We start from the raw sequence: 25409 nt of genomic DNA, 5'->3' as shown, positions 1-25409 counted from the left end.
TCATGAGTCTGTTTCCATTTAGTCAATAAGTTAGTTTGTATCATATTTTAGATTCCACATATAAGTGATATCTATCATATGATATTTGTCTTTCTCTCCCAAGAGACATTTCTGATGAGAGGGAAGGGGTCCTCTAAAATGTGCTATTAGCAGCAATGTTCTTACAAAGGACAAAAAAGGATGTTAAATCTTTTCAATGTTTTGCTGAGTTTATTTAATAAAGCAGGATCAAGTCACAAACAAGGTTAATAGCGATAATCTCCACCAGCAAAATTGATGTCAAAACTAATGTTTATTCAAAATAAAGTATTATTCCATTAGAATTTTGCTTATACAGGTCTCCAAGAATTTTCCAAACATTTTCCCAGTAAGTCTTAAAAAAAAATCAAAGCTGTACTTCTCAAACTCTCATCTCTTATATCCTTTATTTGAAGAAAAAAAAAAAGAATGTATTTTCATTTCCTTCTGATTGTTGACACACAACTGAACAACCAGGAGAGCACATTCAAAGTCTCATCTTTCAGTTTCAAGTCTCATCTTTCTATATATAGTTGTATCACTAAAAGGGGGTATATATGAATGCCACACATGTATACACCCATACATGAATAAACACATACATATCAGTCCCATTTTGTCTATTAGAGACACACAAAACTAGACACGGTTAGACACTATCTAGCATATAGACCCCACAAAAATGTAGCAAAGCCCATGAGCATCATACTGACATAATTAATATATTTATACTGGTCTCACACAGCCTACCTAGAGGTCTACAAGCCTAGAGAAACAATTCCTGCCCTAATATAGAGCCTAACACCTTATGCTGGACGTGGAAGCTCCCAGGTAAGTATTTGTTGCTTGGATGACAGAATAGGAATTTCTTACTCTCCAGGCAGAGCAAAAAGCTCTGCGGAAGCTGGTCTCTGGCTGTCTCTCCAACCTCTTCTCCTACCAACTCAGTCTCCCGCATTCCACTCCTGCCACACTGAATCTGCTGTTCCCGAAAGAAACCAGGCATGTTCTCACCTCAGGGCCTTTTGCACTTGCTTTTCTTTACCCTGGGATTCTCTTCCCCACCTATGGACATGAGTCAACCTCTCTCTTTTTTTTTTTTTCACATCTTTACCGGAGTATAATTGCTTTACAATGTTGTTAGTTTCTGCTGTACTACAAAGTGAAGCAACCATATGTGTACAAATATCCCCATATCCCCTCCCTCTTGAGCTTCCCTCCCACCTTCCCTATCCCACCCCTCTAGGTCATCACAAAGCACCAAGCTGATCGTGATGCAGCAGCTTCCCACTAGCTATCTATTTTACATTTGATAGTGTATATATGTCAATGCTGCTCTCGCACTATGTCCTAGCCTCCTCTAACCGCCCCACCCCATGCCCTCAAGTCCATTCTCTGCACCTGCGCCTTTATTCCTGCCCTGCCACTAGGTTCATCAGTACCGCTTTTTTAAATTCCATATATATGAATTAGCGTACGGTATTTGTTTTTCTCTTTCTGACTTACTTCACTCTGTATGACAGACTCTAGGTCCATCCACTTCACTATGGATAACTCAGTTTCGTTCCTTTTTATGGCTGAGTAATATTCCATTGTATATATGTGCCACATCTTCTTTATCCATTCCTCTGTCGATGGACATTTAAGTTGCTTCCATGTCCTGGCTACTGTAAATAGTGCTGCAATGAACACTGTGATAAATGACTCTTTTTGAATTATGATTTTCTCAGGGTATATGCCCAGTAGTGGGATTGCTGGGTCATATGGTAGTTCTATGGTTAGTTTTTCAAGGAACCTCCATAGTGTTCTCCATAGTGGCTATATCAATTTGCACTCCCACCAACAGTGCAGGAGGGTTCCCTTTTCTCCACACCCTCTCTGGCATTTATTGTTTCTAGATTTTTTGATGATGATTGTTTAGATTTTTTTTTTTTTTTTTTTGGCGGTACGTGGGCCTCTCACTACTGTGGCCTCTCCCGTTGCGGAGCGCAGGCTCTGGACGCGCAGGCTCAGCGACCATGGCTCATGGGCCCAGCCGCTCTGCAGCATGTGGGATCTTCCCAGATCGGGGCACAAACCCATGTCCCCTGCATTGGCAGGCGGACTCTCAACCACTGCGCCACCAGGGAAGCCCTGTTTAGATTTTTTGACACATCATCCTGAATGGTGTCTCACTTCATTCAATCCATGGTCAATGACACCTCCTCGCTCCATCCAGCCCACCTCACTATCCTCCATCGTACACACCTACCCTGCTCTAGTGGTCTTAAATACTTATCACCATTTCACCTTATGTATTTGTTTATTGTCTATGCCAGTTTCACCCCATCAGAAAGTAAAATCAACAATGGTAGAGTCTACCTGTTTTTATTCTCTCCTATATCTCCAGTGACTAAAGACTGCCTGACAATAAGTACTTGGTGAATGTTGACTGAAAAAGCAGTAACTACTGAGCCAGACATTTCACTTCTAAAACACACTATATTGACAAGTGAGACATGTGGGTCTGAGAAGAGAAGCAGCATTAAAACCTTTTTCTTTAAGGCCAAACAGAAAGAAATACAATTCAGGACCAAAATAAAGAATGAAAAGAAAAAAATAATTTCCTGCCTCCGCTACCCTCACGTACTGCTTCTGCTAAGGCCAACAGTAGGAAGGAGTATTTCTACTCCACTTTTTTCTGGCACTGAAACACTATTTAGACTTTTTAAAGAGACACATAATAATCAGCACCAGAGCAGCAACCTTTCTGACAATTAATAAACATCTACATAGGACCTTAAGAAATATTTATTTTCTATTTAAAAAATGAACAAACTTTTAAAATTGACAACAATCAAATGTTATATGTCTCCAGAAATGATACAAATATCAGGTATACAGCACCACATAAAGGCATTTTTTGCTGAAAATGTTTAATCTGAATCTAATCAAGCATCTATAACTAACTTCCAGTTTACTAGGAGCACAGGAGATGGAGGAGCAAGTTAAAAGCAAGCACTCAGACAAATGCAGAATGTGGCACAACCCACAATAAATGGCCAACCTCTATTGCAAAAAATAAACATCAAGAAAAAAAAAGATTAGGAGAAAGTGACATAACAACTCAACGTTGGTTTCTTTAAAAAATTTATCAAAGAAAATTTGGTGACAATTGGGAAATTTTTATTATGGACTGAGTAGGTAGAAGGTGGTACTTGTTCACTTTCTTAAGTGTGGTACTGGTATTGTGCTTACATAGAAGAATGTCCTTATAACCTGAAGTATTTAGGGCTGACACTTCAAGTGGTTCATCATACACACACACACACACACACACACACACACCACACACACAGCAAATGTGGCAAAATGTTAATCATTATTCAAAAGCTACATTGTGGGTATACAGTATACAGATGTTTGTTACATTGTTCTTTCAATTTTACTGTGTATTTGAAAACTTAGGGACATCCCTGGTGGAGCAGTGGTTAAGAATCCACCTGACAGTGCAGGGGACACAGGTTCAAGCCCTGGTCCGGGAAGATCCCACATGCTGCGGAGCAACTAAGCCCATGCACCACAACTACTGAGCCTGCGCTCTAGAGCCCGTGAGCCACAACTACTGAGCCCATATGCCACAACTACTGAAACCTACCAGCCACAACTACTGAGCCCACATGCTGCAACTACTAAAGCCCCCGCACCTAGAGCCCATGCTCCTCAACAAGAGAAGCCACCGCCATGAGAAGCCCGTGCACCACAACTAAGAGTAGCCCCTGATCACCACAACTAGAGAAAGCCCGCACGCAGCAAGAAAGACCCAACACAGCCAAAAATAAATAAAAAATAAATAAATTTATTTAAAAAAAAAGAAAACTTAGATAACAAAAAAATCTTTCTCTTAAGTCAATGCAGAGCAAAAAACAAACAAAAAACAAAAACCAGAGAATATTCTAGACCATAAGATACCAAAGAGATAACTTAACGGAATGAGTGAACCTTGATTGAATCCTGGGTCCAAAATAACCACTCTAAATAAGGTACTTTGAGAATGAGAGAGATTTAAAAATGGATTGTGTATTAGGTATTAGGGGACTATTAATATTCTTAGGTGTGATTAACAGGATTGTGGTGATGTAGGAGATCATTATTCTTAGGAGGTGTATGCCTAAGCAATTAGGGGTAAAGAGTCACAGTGCCTACAACTTACTTTGAAATGGCTTAGGAAAAAAACAAGAGAGCAAGAGAAACAAACAGTAAAGCAAATATGGTAAAATGTGAACCACTGAATCTAACCAGTGAGTTATAGGTGCTACTTGTTCAATTCTTTCACTTTTTAATGTAATTTTGACATTTTTCATAATAAAAAAGTTTAAAAAATGGATCCAAAATATTTTTTGAAGGTATAAAACTCATGGCTATTATCACTATCCTTTAAAAAGGAATATGTATTAGAGTAGCAGCAACAGTATCCTCCAACCTCCTCATCAATGTATTACCAAACAATATACCTACTTAAGTAAGAATTAAGGTGTTGAAGGCAAGTTCCGAAAAATTCATCCCTTTGAGGTGGATCATAGTTCAGGGCGCTGAACGGAAGAATAATAGCAAGGATTGCAAAAGGATGAATCTGTAAAAATAGAACAAAAAAGTTATTGCTTCAACTTCAGCAAAACAAAACAAAATTTAGCCTAATTATTATCTTAAGCAGAAGTCTTTATCTAACATGCCTATAGTTAAATGAACATGCCCACAGTTAAATGACACATGTATCATTCTGTTTATTAAGTTTTCTACCTTGCTATAATTTATTTAATTCCACCACTAATTTCTAGTAACTCTAAATATTAATGCAGGAAAAATAAATCAGATAAGCTACAGATTGATTTTGTTTGGTATAAAATCCTGTTCCAGAATTCCTTAGTCATTAAAATGACAAGAAAATAGTGTCACTAATTTCCATGATATCAGCACATTTTATAGACTCATAATATAATGTAATTAAGGAAGTTTCTTAGTTTATAATAATCATAAATAATCATAATTCATTTTTCTTTCTTTCCTTCTTTTTCTTTTTTATTCATTCAGCCAATACTTAATAACTGGCAGGCACTACAGACTTTTATTTTCACTTATTAGAAATAATGTCTTCTAAGTAAAAGCCATACCCTGATCTATATAATAGATTTTGTAAGTGACTGTCTTCTCACATAATCCAAAAAGCAGCATTTTACAAGTTCCAGAAATAAATGTGTAAGATACACTGACAATTCAAGAATATTGAAGTCAGTGGAGATCTTATAATTTTCTCAGTTTTCACACTTATCTCACTCTTTTGAATAGTTTTTAAATAGTAAAAGTAACTATCACAGGATTATAGAAAACAAGAAAAAGAAAACAAAAATCATTCATCTTCTTTATCCTTATACAACTATCATTTTAAGAATTTCCTTCTAGTCAATGAATTTTGACTGATCTTAACAATATTTGTAATACACCAAAAGATGACAGCTGATCTCCCCAAATCTGCACTGCTGAAGGAAAGGGTTTTAAGGGGAGGAACGACAAATTGCTGAACCAGAAACAAGAGCTTAATTTTTTTTTTTTTGGCCACACTCCGTGGCTTATGGGATCTTAGTTCCCTGACCAGGGATTGAACCCAGGCCCTCAGCAGTGAAAGTGCAGAGTCCTAACCACTGGACCACCAGGGAATTCCCACTAGAGCTTAATTTTTTTTTTTTTAGAGCTTAATTTTTAAACTTCAAATTCCAATCAAGTTCTCAAAGTACTTATGATAAACATTTATTCTTCTAGAAGTTGACAACTACGTAAAACTAATGTGTAACAAACATTTCAATTTCACCTTTTCATTCTGCTGAAGGACCACTGAGGCTATCCTATCAAGTAGCGAAGTACTGAGGTAGTTAGTTCTAGAAATAAAAGATGCAATCCCTGCAACATTTATGTAATTAATTTCATCCATCAAACGCTGTAAGGTAACAACAGTTTCTTCAAGAAGTGAATCAGCAAACCAGTCTCCTTTTAGAGATTTAACTTCTTCCCATAACAGATTCAAACTGCTGCATTTTTGTAGTCTCTGACGACCGTAGTGATCTAATTTTTGAAGTAGTTTCAACTGTTTCCCAGGAGTATTATTCCGATACATGGGATCAAACTGAATACATCTTAAAACAGATGTGGCAAAACTATTCAGGTCATTTAGGTCACACTGTGGTAAAACTGCTTCAATTTGAGATATCCTCGCTTCGTCTAAGTGAGGAGAAGGAAGCATCGAAAGAGCACAAACCAGGAGGGAAATCTCACTAGGTATGACACTGACTTTCAAATAACTATAAAGAGGGAAAAATGAAAAGAACAAAATTAATACATCAGCAAAAAAACCAATACACATATAAATATTAAAATATGAATATATAATTACTATTACAATTAATAGGTGTGATAGGCTTAAAATATAAGTTAATTTAAGAAGGGTTGGATAAATTCAAAGATGACAGCCTCTTAAAGGATTACTAAGGGAAGCCTTAAGATGTTCTAAAGCACTGCCCCAATTTTTTATGCAAAAATAAAACTATAGTCCCTGACAAACAAAACGTCAGTGTCAGAACAATGTCTGCAGTGCTGCAGCTGGAGATGGAACTTGGACTGAATTTCTGATGTGACCTGTCAGGAGCTGGTATGACCTAGAACAGGCAAAGAGTGACCACTCAGTAATAGTGATTCCCTTCTTTCTTCTGCTACATAAGAAGCCCAGCTTTAAAAAAACAAAAACAGGATAACAGCGCATCCAATTGACCCCATTCTCCATTCCTCCTTTCCCAAACCCCTATGGTAAAAGCCCTACCACCAGGACAGCAGTTGTTAAAATACAAATTAAAAACTGGGAGCTTTTAAAGAATCTTTAGGGTTAGAAGTGTTGGAAGAGATAATCAAATATAAATTAAAACAAAACTGAGTTACTTTTAAAAATATTAAGTTAGCATATTAAAATAATGATAATGTTCAATGCTAGCAGGGGTGCATTGATACAGGCTTTCTCATTCACTAACAGTAAACTTAAAAAGTTGGTGCAAACTTTCTGGAAAGTAATTTAGTAGTAGCTTAAGAACTTTAAAAGTAATTATATCATTTGACATGATCAATCTCTGTCTAGTAAACTAGCCTAAGAAAATAATCTAAAATGCAGGCAAAAATTTATGTTATGTTATTAATCATATTTTTATGTGGCTAAAATTTGAAAACAGTCTACATACCCAATGATGGGGAATAGTTAAGAGAATTATGGTACAAATCATATGATGGGTAATATCCAATCACTAAAAACATTTACAAATAGTTTTAAATGATGTAGGAAAGTGCTGTTAAGGTTAAGTGCGGGGGTTGGAGAAGGAAGAATACAAAGCTGCACGTTCATGACTCTCAACTATGGAAAAAGAAAGCATATAGATATAGATACAGATATAAAATGTAAGTATATACCACAAGGAAATAAACCAAACTGTTGACCGTAGATGAAAGGGCTTACAAATGATTTTTATTTTCTTCTTTATACTTTTCTCTGTTTTCAAAATGATTTTTTTTCACATCAGATGGGTCACATGTTGACATCATAACGGGTTTGAGGGAGGCACATCTCACGTAATAGTGTGAACGCCCAATCATCATGCTTATGAAGTACAAAAGGATCTCAAAATTATTTTCATATAATATTTGGTCCATTGCCTGACACAAAGTAGGTACTCAATAAGTACTAAATGACTATTTTATTCTTATAACCACAAAAAGTTAATATACTCTTTTATATAAAGAAAAGAAAGTCCCCAAGAGCTACATCTGTTTGCAGAATTGACCAAGGGATAGGAACTCTCAGTATTGGCCAATCTTGTGATACTTGTCTGAAAATAAACCCCCAACAGACACAAACCTGCCAACCTCCATTCATGTTTTTCCTTATGGTGGTTCCTCAACTTCCAAAACTTACATATGCAATTGTGTTTACAATACTACCACAAATCCACCACCAAGGCTAACATTAGAAAATAAAAAAATACCAAGTGTTGGTGAGGATATGGAGTCACCGGAATGCTCACATTTTGCTAGTGCTAATATAAACTGGCACAGTCACTTTAGAAAACTATTTGGAGTTCCCTGGTGGACTAGTGGTTAGGACTGCGGGCTTTCAGTACCGTGGCCCGGGTTCAACCCCTAGTCAGAGAACTGTTAAAAAAAGAAAAGAAAAAAAAATAGAAAACTGTTTAGCAGGATCTACTGAAGATGAACATATGTATAACCTACAAACCAACAATCATACTCCTTGGTAAATATCCACAGAAATGCACACATATGTTCACTAAAAGATACATGTGAGAATACGTATCATAACAGGAATATTTACAATAGCCAAAAAGTGGAAATAAATACCTGTCAACATTAGAACAGACTAAAAAAAAATTGTTACATTCTTACTAGAGTATACAGCAAAAACATTATGAGGTAAACCTCATAAATAAAATATTAAACAAAAGAAGCCAGGCACTGAACTGGCAAAACTAATCTCTGCAGTAAAAGCAGGGATGGTAGCTAACCTGTGGAAGGAGGGGGAAGGAGGAAGGAGTAGGGTAATGTGGAGGGGATACGTATATTTTATGTAGATTATATTTCAATATATTTTTTTAAAAAGAACATATTATTCCAGCACATCAACTCCCTGGGTTCCCCAAATGGTTTCAGGAGCTATTTATACAAACGCTTATGTGAACTATTTTAATCAGATTGTGTTCTTTCACACACTCAACACTGAAGAGGGGGAAGGGTTAAAATTTTAAATTACAGAGATATGTAAGGGCTCTCGCTACTCAGAATTACTAAACTTGGACTTCCCTGGTGGTGCAGTGGTTAAGAATCCTCCTTCCAATGCAGGGGACACGGGTTCAATCCCTGGTCCAGGAACATCCCACATGCCACGGAGCAACTAAGCCCGTGCGCCACAACTACTGAGCCTGCGCTCTAGAGCCCGTGAGCCACAACTACTGAGCCCACGTGCCACAACTACTGAAGCCCTCACGCCTAGAGCCTGTGCTCTGCAACAAAAGAAGCCACGGCAATGAGAACCCCCACTCACTGCAACCAGAGAAAGCCCGCGCACATCAACGAAGTTCCAACGCAGTCAAAAATAAATAAATAATAATTTTTTTAAAAAAAACTTCTTAAAAAAAAAAGAGGGCTTCCCTGGTGGCACAGTGGTTGAGAGTCCGCCTGCCGACGCAGGGGACACGGGTTCGTGCCCCGGTCTGGGAAGATCCCACATGCCGCGGAGCGGCTGGGCCCGTGAGCCATGGCCGCTGAGCCTGCACGTCCGGAGCCTGTGCTCCACAACGGGAGAGGCCACAACAGTGAGAGGCCCGCGTAATGCAAAAAAAAAAAAAAAAAAAAAAAAGAATTACTAAACCTCAACACTGTCATATTTGCTTCAAGTTTTTTAATAAAGTAGATAAAAACATTACAGGTAAAGTGAAATCACCTGTGATGCTCCCACTCCTATCTTATTTTTCTGTAAGCATACCTGTAGGCAAACAGTATTTCGTAATTTAATCTTTTAAAAAAGATCATGCTGACCAAATAAGTAATGTTGCTGGGCCAGTTTATATCTAATTTAGAACATAAAATTCTTAATAGAGGCTTTGTGAAAGTTCATGTTAAATATGGAAAGGGTGAAGACACAATAGTCCTGTACTTAATCATCTTGATAAGAAAGTTATTTCTTTAAGAAAACAGTGAATCTTCTTATACCACATCTAACATGCAAAATTCTCATCTGATAAAGTGCTACCTCTTAGTCTTCAGTTCAAATCTCAACCATAGGGCTTCCCTGGTGGCACAGTGGTGAGAGTCTGCCTGCCGATGCAGGGGACATGGGTTCGTGCCCCGGTCCGGGAAGATCCCACATGTCGCGGAGCGGCTGGGCCCGTGAGCCATGGCCGCTGAGCCTGCGCGTTCGGAGCCTGTGCTCCGCAACGGGAGAAGCCACAACAGTGAGAGGCCCGCGTACCGCAAAAAAAAAAACAAAACCAAATCTTAAGCATAATGGATATTACCTTATTATAGTAAAAATCATTTTCAATTATATGTCACTCTTTCGATTACAGCATAGAGTCCCATGCCTGGTCTTTCAAAAATCACAGTAAGAAAGCAAACTAGTATGGAAAAATGGAGGGGAAAAAGGTTAATCTGCTTTTAATTTCATTCATTATTCTGATCCTTAAAATAAAAATTTTTAATGGAAAACTCCATTTTAGCATAATGCAAAGTCAATGGAAAACTGAATAACTTCTTAGTTGAAATATTAATGCTATATCCATAGAAATGCAGAAATTTTAAAATTATAAAGGGAAAATCTGTATGAAAACACTTTTTCACTAACATTACCCCCACATATTTTATTTTTAAAATTTCGAATTTAAAAACTTAATATGCCTTAAAACAGGCAACTAAGCAGACTAAAGGCCCCCAAATGTGAGCACTCCCAAATGGAGTTTTGCCTTCTTCAGCAGCTCCAATCTTTTCATGGTTATTCCATCCCAGCAGGAAAGGAGAATGGCTTGGCTTTGTGTATTCACGACCTAGGGAACTCATCACCCCACTGACCTCATTTCCATTTCAAAATATATCAAGCACAAGCACTGGCAAAATGGGCATGGCGGGGAGACAGTGTCTTTAACATTTTTAATAACCTACCCATTTCTGCTTTCAAAACTTCGAACAACTCTGGGCTTCCCTCGTGGCGCAGTGGTTGAGAGTCCGCCTGCCGATGCAGGGGACACGGGTTCGTGACCCCGTCCGGGAAGATCTCACATGCCACGGAGTGGCTGGGCCCGTGAGCCATGGCCACTGAGCCTGCGCGTCCGGAGCCTGTGCTCCGCAACGGGACAGGCCACAACAGTGAGAGGCCCGCGTACCGCAAAAAAAAAAAAAAAAAAAAAAAAAACTTCCAACAACTCTATACATAAAGAAAACAAACAGTGAAATAAAGAAATAAAAAAAACAATAGCGAAAGACTTAAACACATCTATTTTAATCTTACCTAAGCAGCAATTCTCTGAGTTTCACAAAAAGCTCTTTACTTTGAAAATGTAGAAAAATCAATGCTTGAGTTATCCTCAATAACTCTACTGGTTTATAGTTATCCAAATGTTTATACAGAATTGAAGCAATTCTAAAAAGAATGATAAAACATGTATTATAACCAGTTCATTCATGTACTTTTATTAAACTTTTACTGAGGAGCTGTTTCATGCCAGACATGCTCTGTGCTGGAGAAACAGCAATGAATGACACAAGGTTTTCTGTTCTTGAAGAACTGTCTCAAGATGATGACAGAAATGTAAAACTGATTTAATTTTCTTCCTTAAATCCACTGGTCCTCTAACGGAGATGCTTAAAAGCAATGGGAAATGCGAAGAGACAATAAGTTGGAAGAATTAGGGCAGAAGGAATATCTTTTAAAGGAATATATAATATTATGATAATGAAAAGATAAATATACACAAACTGAACCATGTATTTTTGTCTCTTCATAAATGTCAAGTTAACAAAAAAGGCAATATATGGCAGTATGATTTCAAGGTAACAACTGTAGTGTGAAACAATTCAAGTTCATATAGATGTTAACTGTTCTGCATCCTTTTAAAGTCAGTTCTGCTCTATGCTCTCCACTTTCCTAGATTATATCCTCTGCAGCAAATGAAATGAAATATGCTATAAACTATTTAAAAATCTCTATTTTGAAAAATAAATTATTTAGAAAATAAACAATGACTTAAATGTTAATTCCGTAGTTCTTCAAAACCAAGATTACAGGAAAAAAAACTAAGTTTTTTTCTCAAAAAAAAAAATAGTAACTTATGAATGTCAACTGAACTTAACACCATGAATTTCAGAAAAGATTACTTTTTAATCAGACGTGAATTTCTGCTTTCCATCTCTTCCATGGCTCCCATCACTGCCAGGGCTTGCTGGCTAGTCAACTCCTCTGACATCAATAATATGGTTGATTTAAGTCTAGAAGCAAAGAAAAATATTTTTATGTTGAAAAACTGATGATTAGCTTACAAATTTTTTAAAAAAATAAGTTCTTAGGTAAGAAATAGAAAATAATAGAAAGAAAAACTGAATTCAATATATAATTCTAATTTTCTCCCCACATAACTGGGGATAATACAAAATACTATTAAATAAAGAAAAATACATTGTTTTCTTCAAAGTAATTAAGGCCTCATTATAATCCTAAACTCTCTCTTAAAAAATACAGATAAAATGTTTTTAAATTAATTGGTTAATTAATAATTCTAACATTGTAAACCTTAGCTAGAGAGCTAAGGAACTTTAGCTAGAGAGCTAAGGAACTAACAATTGATATTCCAACTCTACCCCAATTTTTTAAAACTGAATAAGATCTGACCACGAAGTCAATATACCTGCATATTAACAGAAATCTTATATACTAACTACTTACGATAACATTATAAACTGAAAATTTACAAAGATGGTCCATTTTGAAACCATCCAAAGTAATCCAGTAATAAAAGTATATAAGTGTGTCTTTTAGAATAATTTAGAAGGCAAGCCTAAAAATGAAGTCTGAAGAAAGATACATTTTCTATTCATCCTACATAGTTCCACACCATCCTTTTCACCAACCTTATCAAACATTTCAAACCCAGCTTCTCCCCATAGCTTTTCCCAACCATTTTAGTCCACGTTTTTCTCTCACTTTTCTGTCTGCCCACAGCAGTTACTATCTATATCACTAATTTTAGTAGTTACTCATAAACTATGTTGAAGTGTCATGCTATTTACATATTTCAATTACGTATTTCTGCACTCTCAAGTGGAATAAAAATTCCTTGAAGGCAGGGACTAATTAAATTCAACTTTTGTACTGCCTTGGCATAAAAGATTTTAATAGGGCATGGTGACAAAAAAAGAGAAAGATTCCAATAAAAATTTTTTAATAATCATCTTGTTTCCATGTTGATAGTCTCTTAAAATGTACCCTTAAATTTCTTCATATAATTCAAAGGACTCTTAAAAATAAAACTCTCCATGAAGTCTTTGCTAACAGAAATGAGGCAGATACCTCTTTTATGTAACTCCTGGAACCCCTGCTCAACTGAATCTATGAATCAAACTTATTTGCTTGCTCATATCTAGTAATCATGTATTAATTTAATATTTGCTCATCTTTATAGCCCAAATATTTCTATCTACATCAAATCTGGCAAAATAGACAGAGAGAATGGACTTGAGGACACAGGGAGAGGGAAGGGTAAGCTGGGACGAAGTGAGAGAGTGGCATGGACATGTATACACTTCCAAATGTAAAATAGATAGCTAGTGGGAAGCAGCTGCATAGCACAGGGAGATCAGCTCAGTGGTTTGTGTCCACCTAGAGGGGTGGGATAGGGAGGGGGGGAGAGAGACACAAGAGGAAGGAGATATGGGGATATATGTATATGCATAGTTGATTCACTTTGTTATACAGCAGAAACTAACACACCATTGTAAAGCAATTATACTCCAATAAAGATGTTAAAAAAAAAATCTGGCAAAACTGGAAATTCTTAAAAGATAGGAATCAGACCAAAATCACTCAAACCTGACAATGGGAACATATACCAATGTGCATAATAAATGCTTTTGATGGTGAATTTGAAGACACCAAAGCATAAAATGGTCCATCGTTAGGACTACTATAATTTTGAATATTCCACACTCTGTACTGGGGGTGGGGGAGTCTTATCTCTCTGTGTAAAGCCAGTCACCTGGCCTAAGAAGGGAGAATAGCACTTAAATGATGTTCTCCCACAGCCACTGCTGTGTTGGCCACCAGGGGATTATTGGCCCCCATTCAAAGCAGTAGGAGACTAAGAGTTTGAGATGTAAATTAGAAAAATCAGAGAAAGAATCAAGGAGCAGAGCACAAGAGATAATTCTCCCTTCTACAGTTGAGTGGAGTGACTTTTCTGACTTCCAGAACTGCAAGATCTAAGCTTGAAGGCTCTATATATTCTCAACAAGAAAAGTAAAGTATTTTTAGCTGAACTTACTGTTTCTCTTCTTCAGGTCCTGCCAAAGGTCCCAATGTTACAAACAATTTTACAAAGCTAGCTGGGTGGTCAAACAGAGGAATCAATTCTGTTAGCCTCTTCTTAGTCATTAAAAGAAATTCAAAACTATGAAACTGTAGAGAGTGGTATAGACTAAGTATTTTACTTATGGAGTCCAAATCAAGGTGGTTCACACTGCTCAAAAACACTTTATTGCACCTTTCCAATAGTGGGTAATAACTATATTTAATATTTCGAAGAAACTGTACTATTCTTCTTGCAATGTTGACCTGGGAAGAATCTATGGTGTCAAAAAGTTGCTCTGCTTTGTTCACTAGTTGCTCTTGAAAACGCTGTGATATTAAAGAAGATATGCTGACCATTAAAACAGACAAGCACCTGGAAAAGGAAGAAGATGCAAAGATTTTTACATTATCTAAGAAAAATGAGCAATTCTAAGACTAAATGCTTAGAAACGGAAAGGAACTGATAAAAATATTATAGGTTTTATACAACAAAATTTTTCTTTTAAATACTAATGGGACTTGAACTCTGATCTCCCACTAATCAAACCCCTTTAGGCAAAAAAGAATTGAAATAATTTTTTTTTAGTGTGTATAATATCTCATTCTATAGATAAATGCTTTGAAGGAAAATATTTTAGTGAAATTTACTCAGAAATCACTGTGGGCCAACAGCCCATTGAATGCAACATGGAAAGTCTCATTCTATATTTTTGGAAGTAGACTTCGCTTTGTTTCTCTCTCTGTGTATCTGTAATTTACCAGTAAAAATCTTGGCAAAATATTTCTCACTAATGATTTCATATTTTTTAATGTTTCAGGCTACATTAATATTAATATGTAACAGTAGGACAATATTGAATGTGAATATTTCTTCCCTCAATAAACACTCTTAAGAAACATAAATCAATCTAAGCACTGTGGAAAACACCAAAATTACAAAGGTGAGGTCTCTGCTTTCAAAAGACAGTTCTTACATGATACAAAAATCAAGAAACTCTAAATATAAGAATATACCTAATAATGAATAAAGAATGCAAAATGTAAGATATATAACAAACATGTGGGGATAATAATTATAAAACAATCTACAAAAAAGACATGAATATCTCAACCATTAGGATAGGGGGCCTGTTTGCATTTTTTTGTTTCAAAATTTCTTCAATTCTTTCAATAAAACAAATTATTTTTTAAAAACCCAGTTATACAATACTCTGGCTTCTCTAATCAGAATGTTTAATGTTAGTACCAATTAACATTAATTAGTAAACTAGCATTGCTATTTAGTTTAATCATAAACCCTTTGAATACGATTTTTTTAAATTGTATACATATTTGTAATTGCAGTTTGGAGTGGGGAAATGTCCAAAGATTTCATTAGATTCTCAAATGGGTCTATAATAATTTTTTAAAGTTTAAAAAATTTACTTTACAGTGATTTTTATTGTCTCTGCTTTTATAAGCTACTTTCATGTATGTGTGAAAATATATATAAAATTTACCATTTTAAACATTTTTAAGTGTACAGTTCAGTTGTATTAAGTACATTCACACTGTTGTACAACCAACACCACCATCCGTCTGCAAGACTTTTTCATCTTCTCAAACTAAAACTACCGATTAAACAGTAATTCCCCATTCTCCCCTCCCCCAACCCCTGGCAACAACCATTCTACTTTGTTCCTATGAATCTGACTACTCTAGGTACCTCATATAAAGTGAAATCATACAATACTTGTACTTTTGTGTATAGCTTATTTCACTTAGCGTAATGTCTTCAGGGTTCATCCATGTTGTAACATACATCAGAATTTCCCGCCTTTTTAAGGCTGAATGATATTCCATTGTGGGTATATACCAAATGTTGATTGCCCAATCATTTGTTGATGAACATTAAGGTTGTTTCCACCCTTTGGCTATTATGACTAATGCTGCTTTGAACACTGGTGTATGCTATAGACTGAACTATGGTTCCCTCCCACTCCAAATCTATATGTTAAAGCCCTAGCTGGCAATATGACTATATTTAGAGATAGGGCCTTCCAGGAGGTAATTAAGGTTAAATGAGGTTATAAGGATGGTAGGCAAACATGTTAGCTTGCAAGTAAGGAAAAATCACAAATCTTGACAACATTGTGTTATACTTTACATATTTCATCTCTAATTCCCACAGCAACATTGCACAGTAGATACTACTATACCTGTTGTATAGATGAGGACAGTGAACTTCCAAGAGATTATAAAGTCACATAGTTAGGAACTAGCAAGTCTAAGTGTGTGTGCATTCAAAGCCCAGAATCTTTCCACCATGACACAAAGCCCCTACATAGATTTACCTTAAGTCCTGTATCGTTTCCAAGTTCCTATTTACAATATCAGCTATTTTTCCCATTAATGGACTAAAACATAAATGTTGATCTGCCAGGCAAGAGGAAAATTTTGACAGCATATTAATATCAAACCTATTAAAGTAAATATACAAAGGGGATCATTACCATTTATTTTCACTTAAAACATAATACACAGTTATAAAACAAAAAGCAATAAAAAATACTAATATATTACTACTATAAAATGAATTTTTCTAAAATGTTGATTATTTATTATTATAAAAGTAACCCAGGCTAAGAGTTAAAAAGCCAAATTCTACTTGAAGATTTTAAAAAGGGGAAAAAAAACACTTGAAATTGTTTGAATCATTTACATATTAATTTTTTGAGGACAGAACAATTTCAACTCAAGGTTGTATATTAACAAATAATACAACCTCTACTACAATCATGCTTGAAAAACTTCAGAATTTTCCTATAGGAAAAACGACTCGATTTCTTCAACAAGTAAATGGCAAGACAAATGAGCAGGAAGGAGAATTGTTACAGATTTTTAAAGACTTTGAATTCACTAAAAGACAAGCATAAGGAACTGCACAGCAGCATAATATGTAACAGCAAAAAACTAAATGCTAAATAGCAACAGTCTCAATGTCCATCAAGAGTACAGTGAATAAATTGCCCATATTCCTAGAATACTATACAGCAATAAAAAATAACAGCGCAATATCATGGAAGAATCTTTAAAATATATTGAGTGAAATACACTAGGTATAGGAGTTCTTACTATATGATTTCTCGCTCTTTTTTTTCTTTTTGTTTTTTGGCCATGCTGCACGGCTTGCAGGATCTTAGTTCCCCAACCAGGGATTGAACCCAGGCCACAACAGTTGAGAGTGCCGAGTCCTACCCACTGGACCACCAGGGAATTCCCAGGATTTCATTTTTATAAAAGCAAAACTAATTTATGGTAGTAGAAGCCAAGAGAGTGTCACTCTTAGGGCGGGAAGGTAGGGAGTGATTGGAAGAGAGCATGAAAGAAACTTCTGGGAAACTAGTGATATTCTTTGTCTTGATCTTGGTGCTATTACACAGAAGTATAAGTGTATTTTCAGTATGTGAAAATTCATCAAGATGCATACTTATGATTGGTGTAATTTTAAATGATATCCTTTAATAAAATGAGTACTTACAAAAAAAGGCAGAGGGCTTCCCTGGTGGCGCAGTGGTTGGGAGTCCACCTGCTGATGCAGGGGACGCAGGTTCATTCTCCGGGAGGATCCCACATGCCGCGGAGCGGCTGGGCCCGTGAGCCATGGCCGCTGAGCCTGCGCGTCCGGAGCCTGTGCTCCGCAGCGGGAGAGGCCACAACAGTGAGAGGCCCGCGTACCGCAAAAAAAAATAAAAAAAAAGGGCAGAGAAAATCTTGACTAAATGTAATCAGTAAACCTTGTTTGGATACTTATTTAAACAAACTGCCTTACAAAAAGACCTTTTTTAGAGCAATCAAGGAAATTTGAACTCAGTTATTAGGGAATTTAAGGAATAATTATTCATTTTCGTAGGTATAAAAAATGGCATGGTGATTATATATATATTTTTAAAGAGTGTTTTTTGTCTATCAGAAATATATACTAAGGTATTTACTGATGAAATGATACGACAATTTAAACTATACTGAAGGGTAGGGAGGGAACTGAAGGTGATCTAGACAAAACAAGACTGCTATCTGTTGGTAATCGTTGACACTGGATGATGCATACAAAGGAGTTCATTATACTAATTTCTCTACTTTAGTAAATGTTTAAAATCTTCCATAATAAAGAGGGTTTTTAATTTGAATTTCAAATGCATGCTAATTATTCTTGCTATGATCCACCATATAGTGTTAATTCATAATAATCTATTCTATTTGAATCATTACAAATTATATAACAAATTCATAGATATTATAGCAAAATCATTTAATTAAGTTACCGCAGTAACAAAAATTTAACATCATAGGCCACCATGACGATAAAAAAATCAGAAATTAACATTTATTCTATGATTCTATTAGAAATTCTACACATAGAATACAAATTAGGGTTTAAAAAATTTTATTACTTAGTATTATAAAAATAAAAAGTATTGCTACAAATTAAAAAAACACCACATAGAACAAAGTCATTATCACCTGAGCTATTGTGAAATTAAGAAAAATTAAAAAGAAATGTCTGATTCACTGGGAAGTATAATTGCATATCTGTAATTTAATTGTTTAAGTAGTAGAGAGTAAAACCAAAATGAAAAAAGCACCTATTCTACAATTGATTTGTTCAAGATACGTAATACACATACCATTTAATGCTGCTTTGAAGAAAAAAGTTTTGAGCTATTATCAACAATGACCAAATTTAACCCCCAAAGACCCAGTAGAGTCGGCCCTCCGTATCCAAGGGTTCCAAATCCACGGATTCAAGCAACAGCAAATCGAAAATATTCAGTTAAAAAACGAATTCCAGAAAGCTCCAAAGAGCACAACTTGAATGTGCCGCATGCTGAGCAACTATTTACATAGCATTTCCATTGTACTAGGTATTATAATTAATCAAGAGATGATTTAAAGTAGATGGGAGGATGTCTGTAGGTTTTATGCCAATATTACATCATTTTATATAAGGGACTTGAGCATCCATGGATTTTGGTATCTGAGGGGATGCTAGAACCAATTGTCCTTGGATACTGCGGGAAGACTAGTTTGAATTGCTCATGAAAGCACTAAGATTATTCTCCTTACCCTCAACAAAAAGACAGTTACAGGTAGAGAGAATGCAAAAATGGAGAGAGAAAACAAACAGGTTTAGATAATAAGATTAACTAAAACCACCATTCAGTAAATGAATGTGGAATTTCTAAGCCCAGAGATCTGGTGGGTACCTTGTTTAATTTAATCCAGCTCACACAACAAAGGCCTACAGAGCTTTATATGACTACAATTTTAAGAATTTACCATTGTTTATGCTTTAAACATATGCTGCTACAAAGGAGGAGCTGTAAAGTTTATGCTGCTCCTCTCATCTAAATACAAATAAACAGCTGTAGTTTCTTATCTTAGTCAATCCTTTCTCTTCTGCCCTAGGTTACTATTTGGTTTAGAGGGAGCATTGTTCTGTGGTTTTCCTCCTGTCTCTTTCCCACCTTGATTTTCCCTTTCCTCACTAACATTTGCTTTATTCTACTAATGATGGACCTTGGCTATCCAGAACCCCTAGGTTTAAATATTCAAAGTTTTCATAAATAGCCAAAATGAGCTCTGCTACTATTTCAGCTGTTTTATAAACGGAGAGCTTCTCATATATTCTTATAAAACATAAATAATATAGTATAGGATACCATAGGCTTCCCTGTACTCATAATACTCTGAACAAATTTCACATTTTTCTAGATAATTATTTGTTTCTTTTTTTGCTTTCTTTTTTCTTTTTTTCTCTTTTTATTTTTTTACAAACCCTTGTGTTGAGGGCTGACTTTCAATAGATCACAGCAGGGAGCTGCTCTGCTACTATGAAACCCCCCACCCAGAAGTAGGTCGTCTACCAATGGTTTAGCACCAGGTTCCCCATGAACGTGGGGTGTGGGACGGGGGAGGGGGCAGCTGTATTTCTGGTCATGCCCTGTTCTAGATGATTATTGATTATGACAATATGCTAAAGATATAGCTGTGTATAGAGTAGGAAAGAGATCTGAATTGATACTATTCGCAGTTGTGGACCTGAAAGCTTCTAAGACACTGTTAGCTTCTAAGACTCTTCTCACTGCCTCTTCATAAAGATGGAGTGATAGGCAAGTACCTATAGATGCTGCTAAACAGTTATATAGCTTTCCTTTCTCCTGAACTGGTATCTTCTTTCTCCTTTTATGACTCCTGAACATCTAGGGTTTTTACTGACACCCTATCACTCAGAATGTTTTTCTTTCTGAAGCAGAACTCTTTCAGAAAAGGAAATTCAGAAAGCCTAGTCCAAGAATAGCAGTGACTCCATTTATATTTTGATTAATTATATATGTTTAAAGCACACTACATTCCACACCCTTAAATAGGGAATATTTGAAATACTTTTCTTTCTCTCTTAAGGAAAAAAACACATTCCCCATTCTTTTCCTACAAGATTTCACCATGCTAAATAAACACACTTTACATGATCAAAAACCCCTCGAAGTAAACTGAATTTAAATACATTTTTTTCAATGAAGCTTGATAGTTAGGCAGCAGCTCCTCATTCTTTCCCTATAAGATTTCACTGTGCTAACCCCGAAAAGGACAACCCTGATCTTAGTTGAAAAACCCAGAGTACTTGCCTTTCCAGTCTTCTCCATGCTTCTGTAACTAGTGCTTCAACTAGCGGGTCATGGGCCTCAAAACCAAACCTCAATAAAATCAAGAGAAAATAATTTTCTATACAGAAACATTTTAAAATTATTAAAAACATACATGCAGTAAGGATTATAATGCAAAAGTAAACCACAAGTTATTATATTCTTACACAACCAGTCCTTATTTCTGGTCTGGTCTCATTTCAGTATTCTGATTTCTTGGTACAATCTAATAAACCCCTATACTTTATCCCATGCCCTTCTCATCCTTTTATCTGTACATTTCAATGACCTCCACTGAACAATAAAAATGTTCAATGATACATTTTATGTTAAAAGTACACCTAACACGTACTACTTTGCTCTGACCGCAAAAAATATTTCTATAGGAGAAAGTCTGTAAAATAAAGAAAAACTTTAAGTGGGTAATAAAAATCATTTATAACTCTGCTACTCATAAATATCCACCATCATTAACTTGGAGCATTTCTTTCCAGTTATTTTTCTACATACTTAAAGACATATACATATTTCTTTTACATTTTTATATCCTGCCTTTTTCAGTAAGTTAACATTATATTGTGGACATTTACCCATATCATTACATATTCTTCAAAACATAATTTTTAGTGGTTGTGTACTATTAATTATGTGAATAAATTATCATTTAAACATTCACCAACTTACTAGGATCTTAGTTTTTCAATATTATAAACAATGTTGGGATGAATAACCATGTACAAGAATCTTTTTTTTTTAATTTATTTATTTATTTATCTATTTTAGGCTGCTTTGGGTCTTCATTGCTACACGCAGGCTTTCTCTAGTTGTGGAGAGCGGGGGCTACTTTTTGTTGCGGTGTGTGGGCTTCTCATTGCGGTGGCTTCTCTTGTTGCGAAGCACAGGCTCTAGGCACGTGGGCTAGAGCTGTTGTGGCTCACCAGCTCTAGAGCACAGGATCAGTAGTTGCGGCGCAAGGGCTTAGTTGCTCCGCTCCGCAGCATGTGGGATCTTCCCAGACCAGGGATGGAACCTGTGTTCCCTGCATTGGCAGGCAGATTTTTATCCACTGTGCCACCAGGGAAGCCCAAGAATCTTTACATGTATCTCAGATTACTTTCTTAGGATAAATCTTAGAAGCAAAATTACTGGGTCCGAGGACATTTTTATAGTTCTGGATACATATTATACCACCAGAAGCATATGGCAGTTCCTTCACTAACAATGCAAAGCATATACCTTCACTAACAATGGATATTTTCTATATATAATTAAGCAATATATATTATATGTTGTACATATAAAAATCTTTTTAACCGATTTCAACATCTTTATAATGTTAAGGCTAGGTTATTTTTTCTCCTAAAAGTCAAAGACTTTCAGGTTGAGTCATGAAACAAAATCAAACTACATGCTATTTTAAAAACTTGAAAACAAAATTATATTTTACTCTTAAAATCCTTTCCTCACTAAAATATGACTTAGGAGGGATACACAGAAATGCGGTTTGGGGGCAAATCACCATGAAGCAGCATTTCTCCATCTGTGCAGTGTTCTTGTGAGGTGTTCAACACAATGTTTTGTGGATAAGTAAGTTTGGAAAATATCCCCACTGAAAGGTTCACAATATACATTAGCATATGTATATTGAAGAGTCCTGCAGGCTCTGAATGCTCTGAAGTCCAATAAAGATCTGTTTAATTTCGTCTGATTCAGCATTTTCCAAAGTAATATGACCACTGAGAAAACAAAACTGATTATCATACACATCCCATGATGTACCTCAGAGAAAAAACTTTGCAAATCTGAGAAAGATCACCAAAAAAGGGATGTCACTCTTTTTTAGTCTAACACCGCCCACCAGAATAAGTAAAGCCTTAAGCCCCTTTCTTGTATACGCTGACACCCTAATAAAAACAACTGTATCTCTGCTTTATACAGTGCTGACATCTATAGCTACTTAAATGGCCCTTGCACCCTGGATAATTTCACCAATGAGACTAACAAACAGATTAATTTTAACTTTTGTGTCCTTTTTCCCTTTATATAGCTGCTCAATTCTTCATTTAGGGCATCCAGCTCTTCTGAAGGCTGGATTCCCTTGAGAATGATGTAAAATTTCTTTTCTTTTTAAATTTTTTCCCAACCTTATTGATATATGATTAACAAAAATTGTATATATTTAGGTTGTACAGCATAATGTTTTGATATGTATATACACTGTGAAATGATTACCATAATCAAAGAATATCCTCTACATATCTTTAAAACATTAGATGATCAGGGCAATTCCCTGGTGGCTCAGTGGTTAAGAATCCACCTGCCAATGCAGGGGACACGGGTTCGATCCCTGGTCCGGGAAGATGCCGCAGAGCAACTAAACCCGTGTGCCATAACCACTAAGCCCGCCGTGCTGCAACTACCGAAGCCTGCTCACCTACAGCCTGTGCTCCGCAGCAAGAGAAGCCACTGCAATGAGAAGCCCGCGCACTGTAATGAAGAGTAGCCCCACTTGCCACAACTAGAGAAAGCCCGCGCGCAGCAACGAAGACCTGATGCAGCCAAAAATAAATAAAATTAAAATTAAATTTAAAAAATTAGCTTATCAGGAAAAAGGGAAAAAAACATTTTTTTCCATTTAGAGTTTTTTAGAAAATTAAATATAAAAATAAACTACAATCATTTCTATAAAATCTAAAAGTACATTACTTACTGTTGTATGATGTATAACACATTCACCAAGGTATTGTCATTCATGAATTCCATTTTAGTTGTAGCTAAATTATGAAGAGTAAGAAATTGGGGATGGTCTCTGATACATTCCACATTTTTTAACAAGCTGGTCTTCTGCTTTTGAAACTGCCAAAGCATACTGAGTGCACATGCCACTTGCTTTTCTGAAAGTATGGCTTTGTTTTTTTCAATAAGATCAAATATTTGCTCTTCATCTGTACACTTATTCATCCGACTAAGTAATGGTTCGAAACTAAAGGGTCGAAACTGAAACACTCTCCAGGAGAATGGACAAATAGCTCTTAGGCGAAGCATATTGTAAACAATCAGTCTAGGAAAAAAAACTATCTTTTCATTTATATCACAAATTTTCTTACGTAAAGAAAACCATTTGCAACTAGCAGTCAGGTGCAATATGCTGGTATAAAAATAACTGTTTTTCCTTCATGTAGCTTGCTTCCATTATGATGACTCCAAATCCCATTCCAATATGCAATTTCTGTAAAGGAATCAGTTTAACAGAGTTATAACTATCAAATTCCAAAATTCTAATTAAAATAACAAGCTTTTCCTCCATTAATTACACACTTTGTTCTTAGCCTGAACCTGAGAGCAGGATTTAATCCACAACTAAATATCCAGGAAAAGGGGTTTCCTTCCACACTCTATTTTATTTATTTATTTATTTTATTTTAGTATTTATTTTTGGCTGCATTGGGTCTTCGCTGCTATGTGCGGGCTTTCTCTGGTTGCGGTGAGCGGGGGTTATTCTTTGTTGCGGTGCACAGGCTTCTCATTGCAGTGGCTTCTCTTGTTGCAGAGCAAGGGCTCTAGACTCGTGGGCTTTAGTAGTTGTGGCACACGGGCTTCAGTAGTTGTGGCTCGCGGGCTCTAGAGCGCAGGCTCAGTAGTTGTGGCACACGGGCTTAGTTGCTCCGCGGCATGTGGGATCTTCCGGCACTAGGGCTCGAGGCCCACGACCCGCATTGGCAGGCGGATTCTTAACCACTGCGCCACCAGGGAAGCCCCCCACACTCCATTTTAAAAATGATAAATCTGACACTTAACATGAAGTTTTCAAATTTGACTATAAAAGCAGAAGGGAAAAAAAAAATCCCAACCCAGAAAGAAGCATCTTTTTAAATAGAAGAATAAAACTGCAATAAATAAACATTTTGCCTTTATAGTTTCTACGAAGAGTAGCCATTAATTCAGAGCCATAATAAAAAATGTTTTTTTCAGAGGGATGATTTCTGGTATATTTGCTTTCAAGATAATTTCTCGCTCCTTTCTCCTTGTACACTAAAAGAACTCAAACAGTTTAATCACTATTGACCTTAAGTAGGTTTTAAGCAATAAATGAGATGATTAAAGCCCAATCAGGACATATGAAGAAATCAAGTAATGTAGTTGCGTAGTGATGCAACAGGAGAACCAAAAACAATAAAGAAAAAGAATAATTTGTTTTTAAAATATATTATAAATGTCTATATTTCTAGTTGAGAAACAATGGTTAGAAAAGCTGGGACTAAAATCCTATCATCTAACACTGCTGCAACATTTTACAAAGGACTTTTAAAATACGTTATCCCATTAAATTCTCTCAATTAACCTGCCAGGTAGATGCTATCATTTGCATTTTACAGAGAAAAGCTAGGTTCAAAAAGGTTAAAAAAAACTACTCTAGTACTAATGAAGCTGAGACAACCACCCAGTTCTTTCAACTTGAACATCCTCATTACATTAACAAACCAACACTAAAAGTATGCCTCAGAATCCTATGGCTAGGCCAAAGAAAAAACGATGAGACAATATTGACTACTTTGTGGCAATCTGTACAG

General features: G+C 36.0%; 1 protein-coding gene and 1 non-coding gene across 3 annotated transcripts in view; both read right to left on the bottom strand.

Annotated features, from left to right (window-relative positions):
* The window catches only part of FASTKD1 (FAST kinase domains 1), a 34720-nt gene that overhangs the window by 8620 nt on the left and 691 nt on the right, over nt 1–25409 (bottom strand). The window contains exons 2-9 of one of the 2 annotated variants that reach the window (XM_060152694.1): nt 23549–24067; nt 20829–20889; nt 16486–16619; nt 14127–14525; nt 11968–12078; nt 11102–11233; nt 5864–6350; nt 4516–4630 (exon numbers count right to left, since the gene is read on the bottom strand). In XM_060152694.1, the coding sequence (XP_060008677.1) occupies nt 4516–4630; nt 5864–6350; nt 11102–11233; nt 11968–12078; nt 14127–14525; nt 16486–16619; nt 20829–20889; nt 23549–23883 (1774 nt within the window). In that variant the 5' untranslated portion in view covers nt 23884–24067. Of the gene's footprint in view, nt 1–4515; nt 4631–5863; nt 6351–11101; nt 11234–11967; nt 12079–14126; nt 14526–16485; nt 16620–17672; nt 17795–20828; nt 20890–23548; nt 24068–25409 lie in introns of those variants that run through there. The other variant, XM_060152695.1, reaches the window with a different exon arrangement.
* Nucleotides 7605–7707, bottom strand: LOC132522521 (small nucleolar RNA U13). The gene has a single exon (XR_009541262.1). It is a non-coding gene; the product is annotated as a small nucleolar RNA U13 (small nucleolar RNA).

This window comes from Lagenorhynchus albirostris, chromosome 6 (assembly GCF_949774975.1).
Source record: "Lagenorhynchus albirostris chromosome 6, mLagAlb1.1, whole genome shotgun sequence".
Taxonomy (NCBI): domain Eukaryota; kingdom Metazoa; phylum Chordata; class Mammalia; order Artiodactyla; family Delphinidae; genus Lagenorhynchus; species Lagenorhynchus albirostris.
This window is presented reverse-complemented; position numbering and strand designations above follow the sequence as displayed.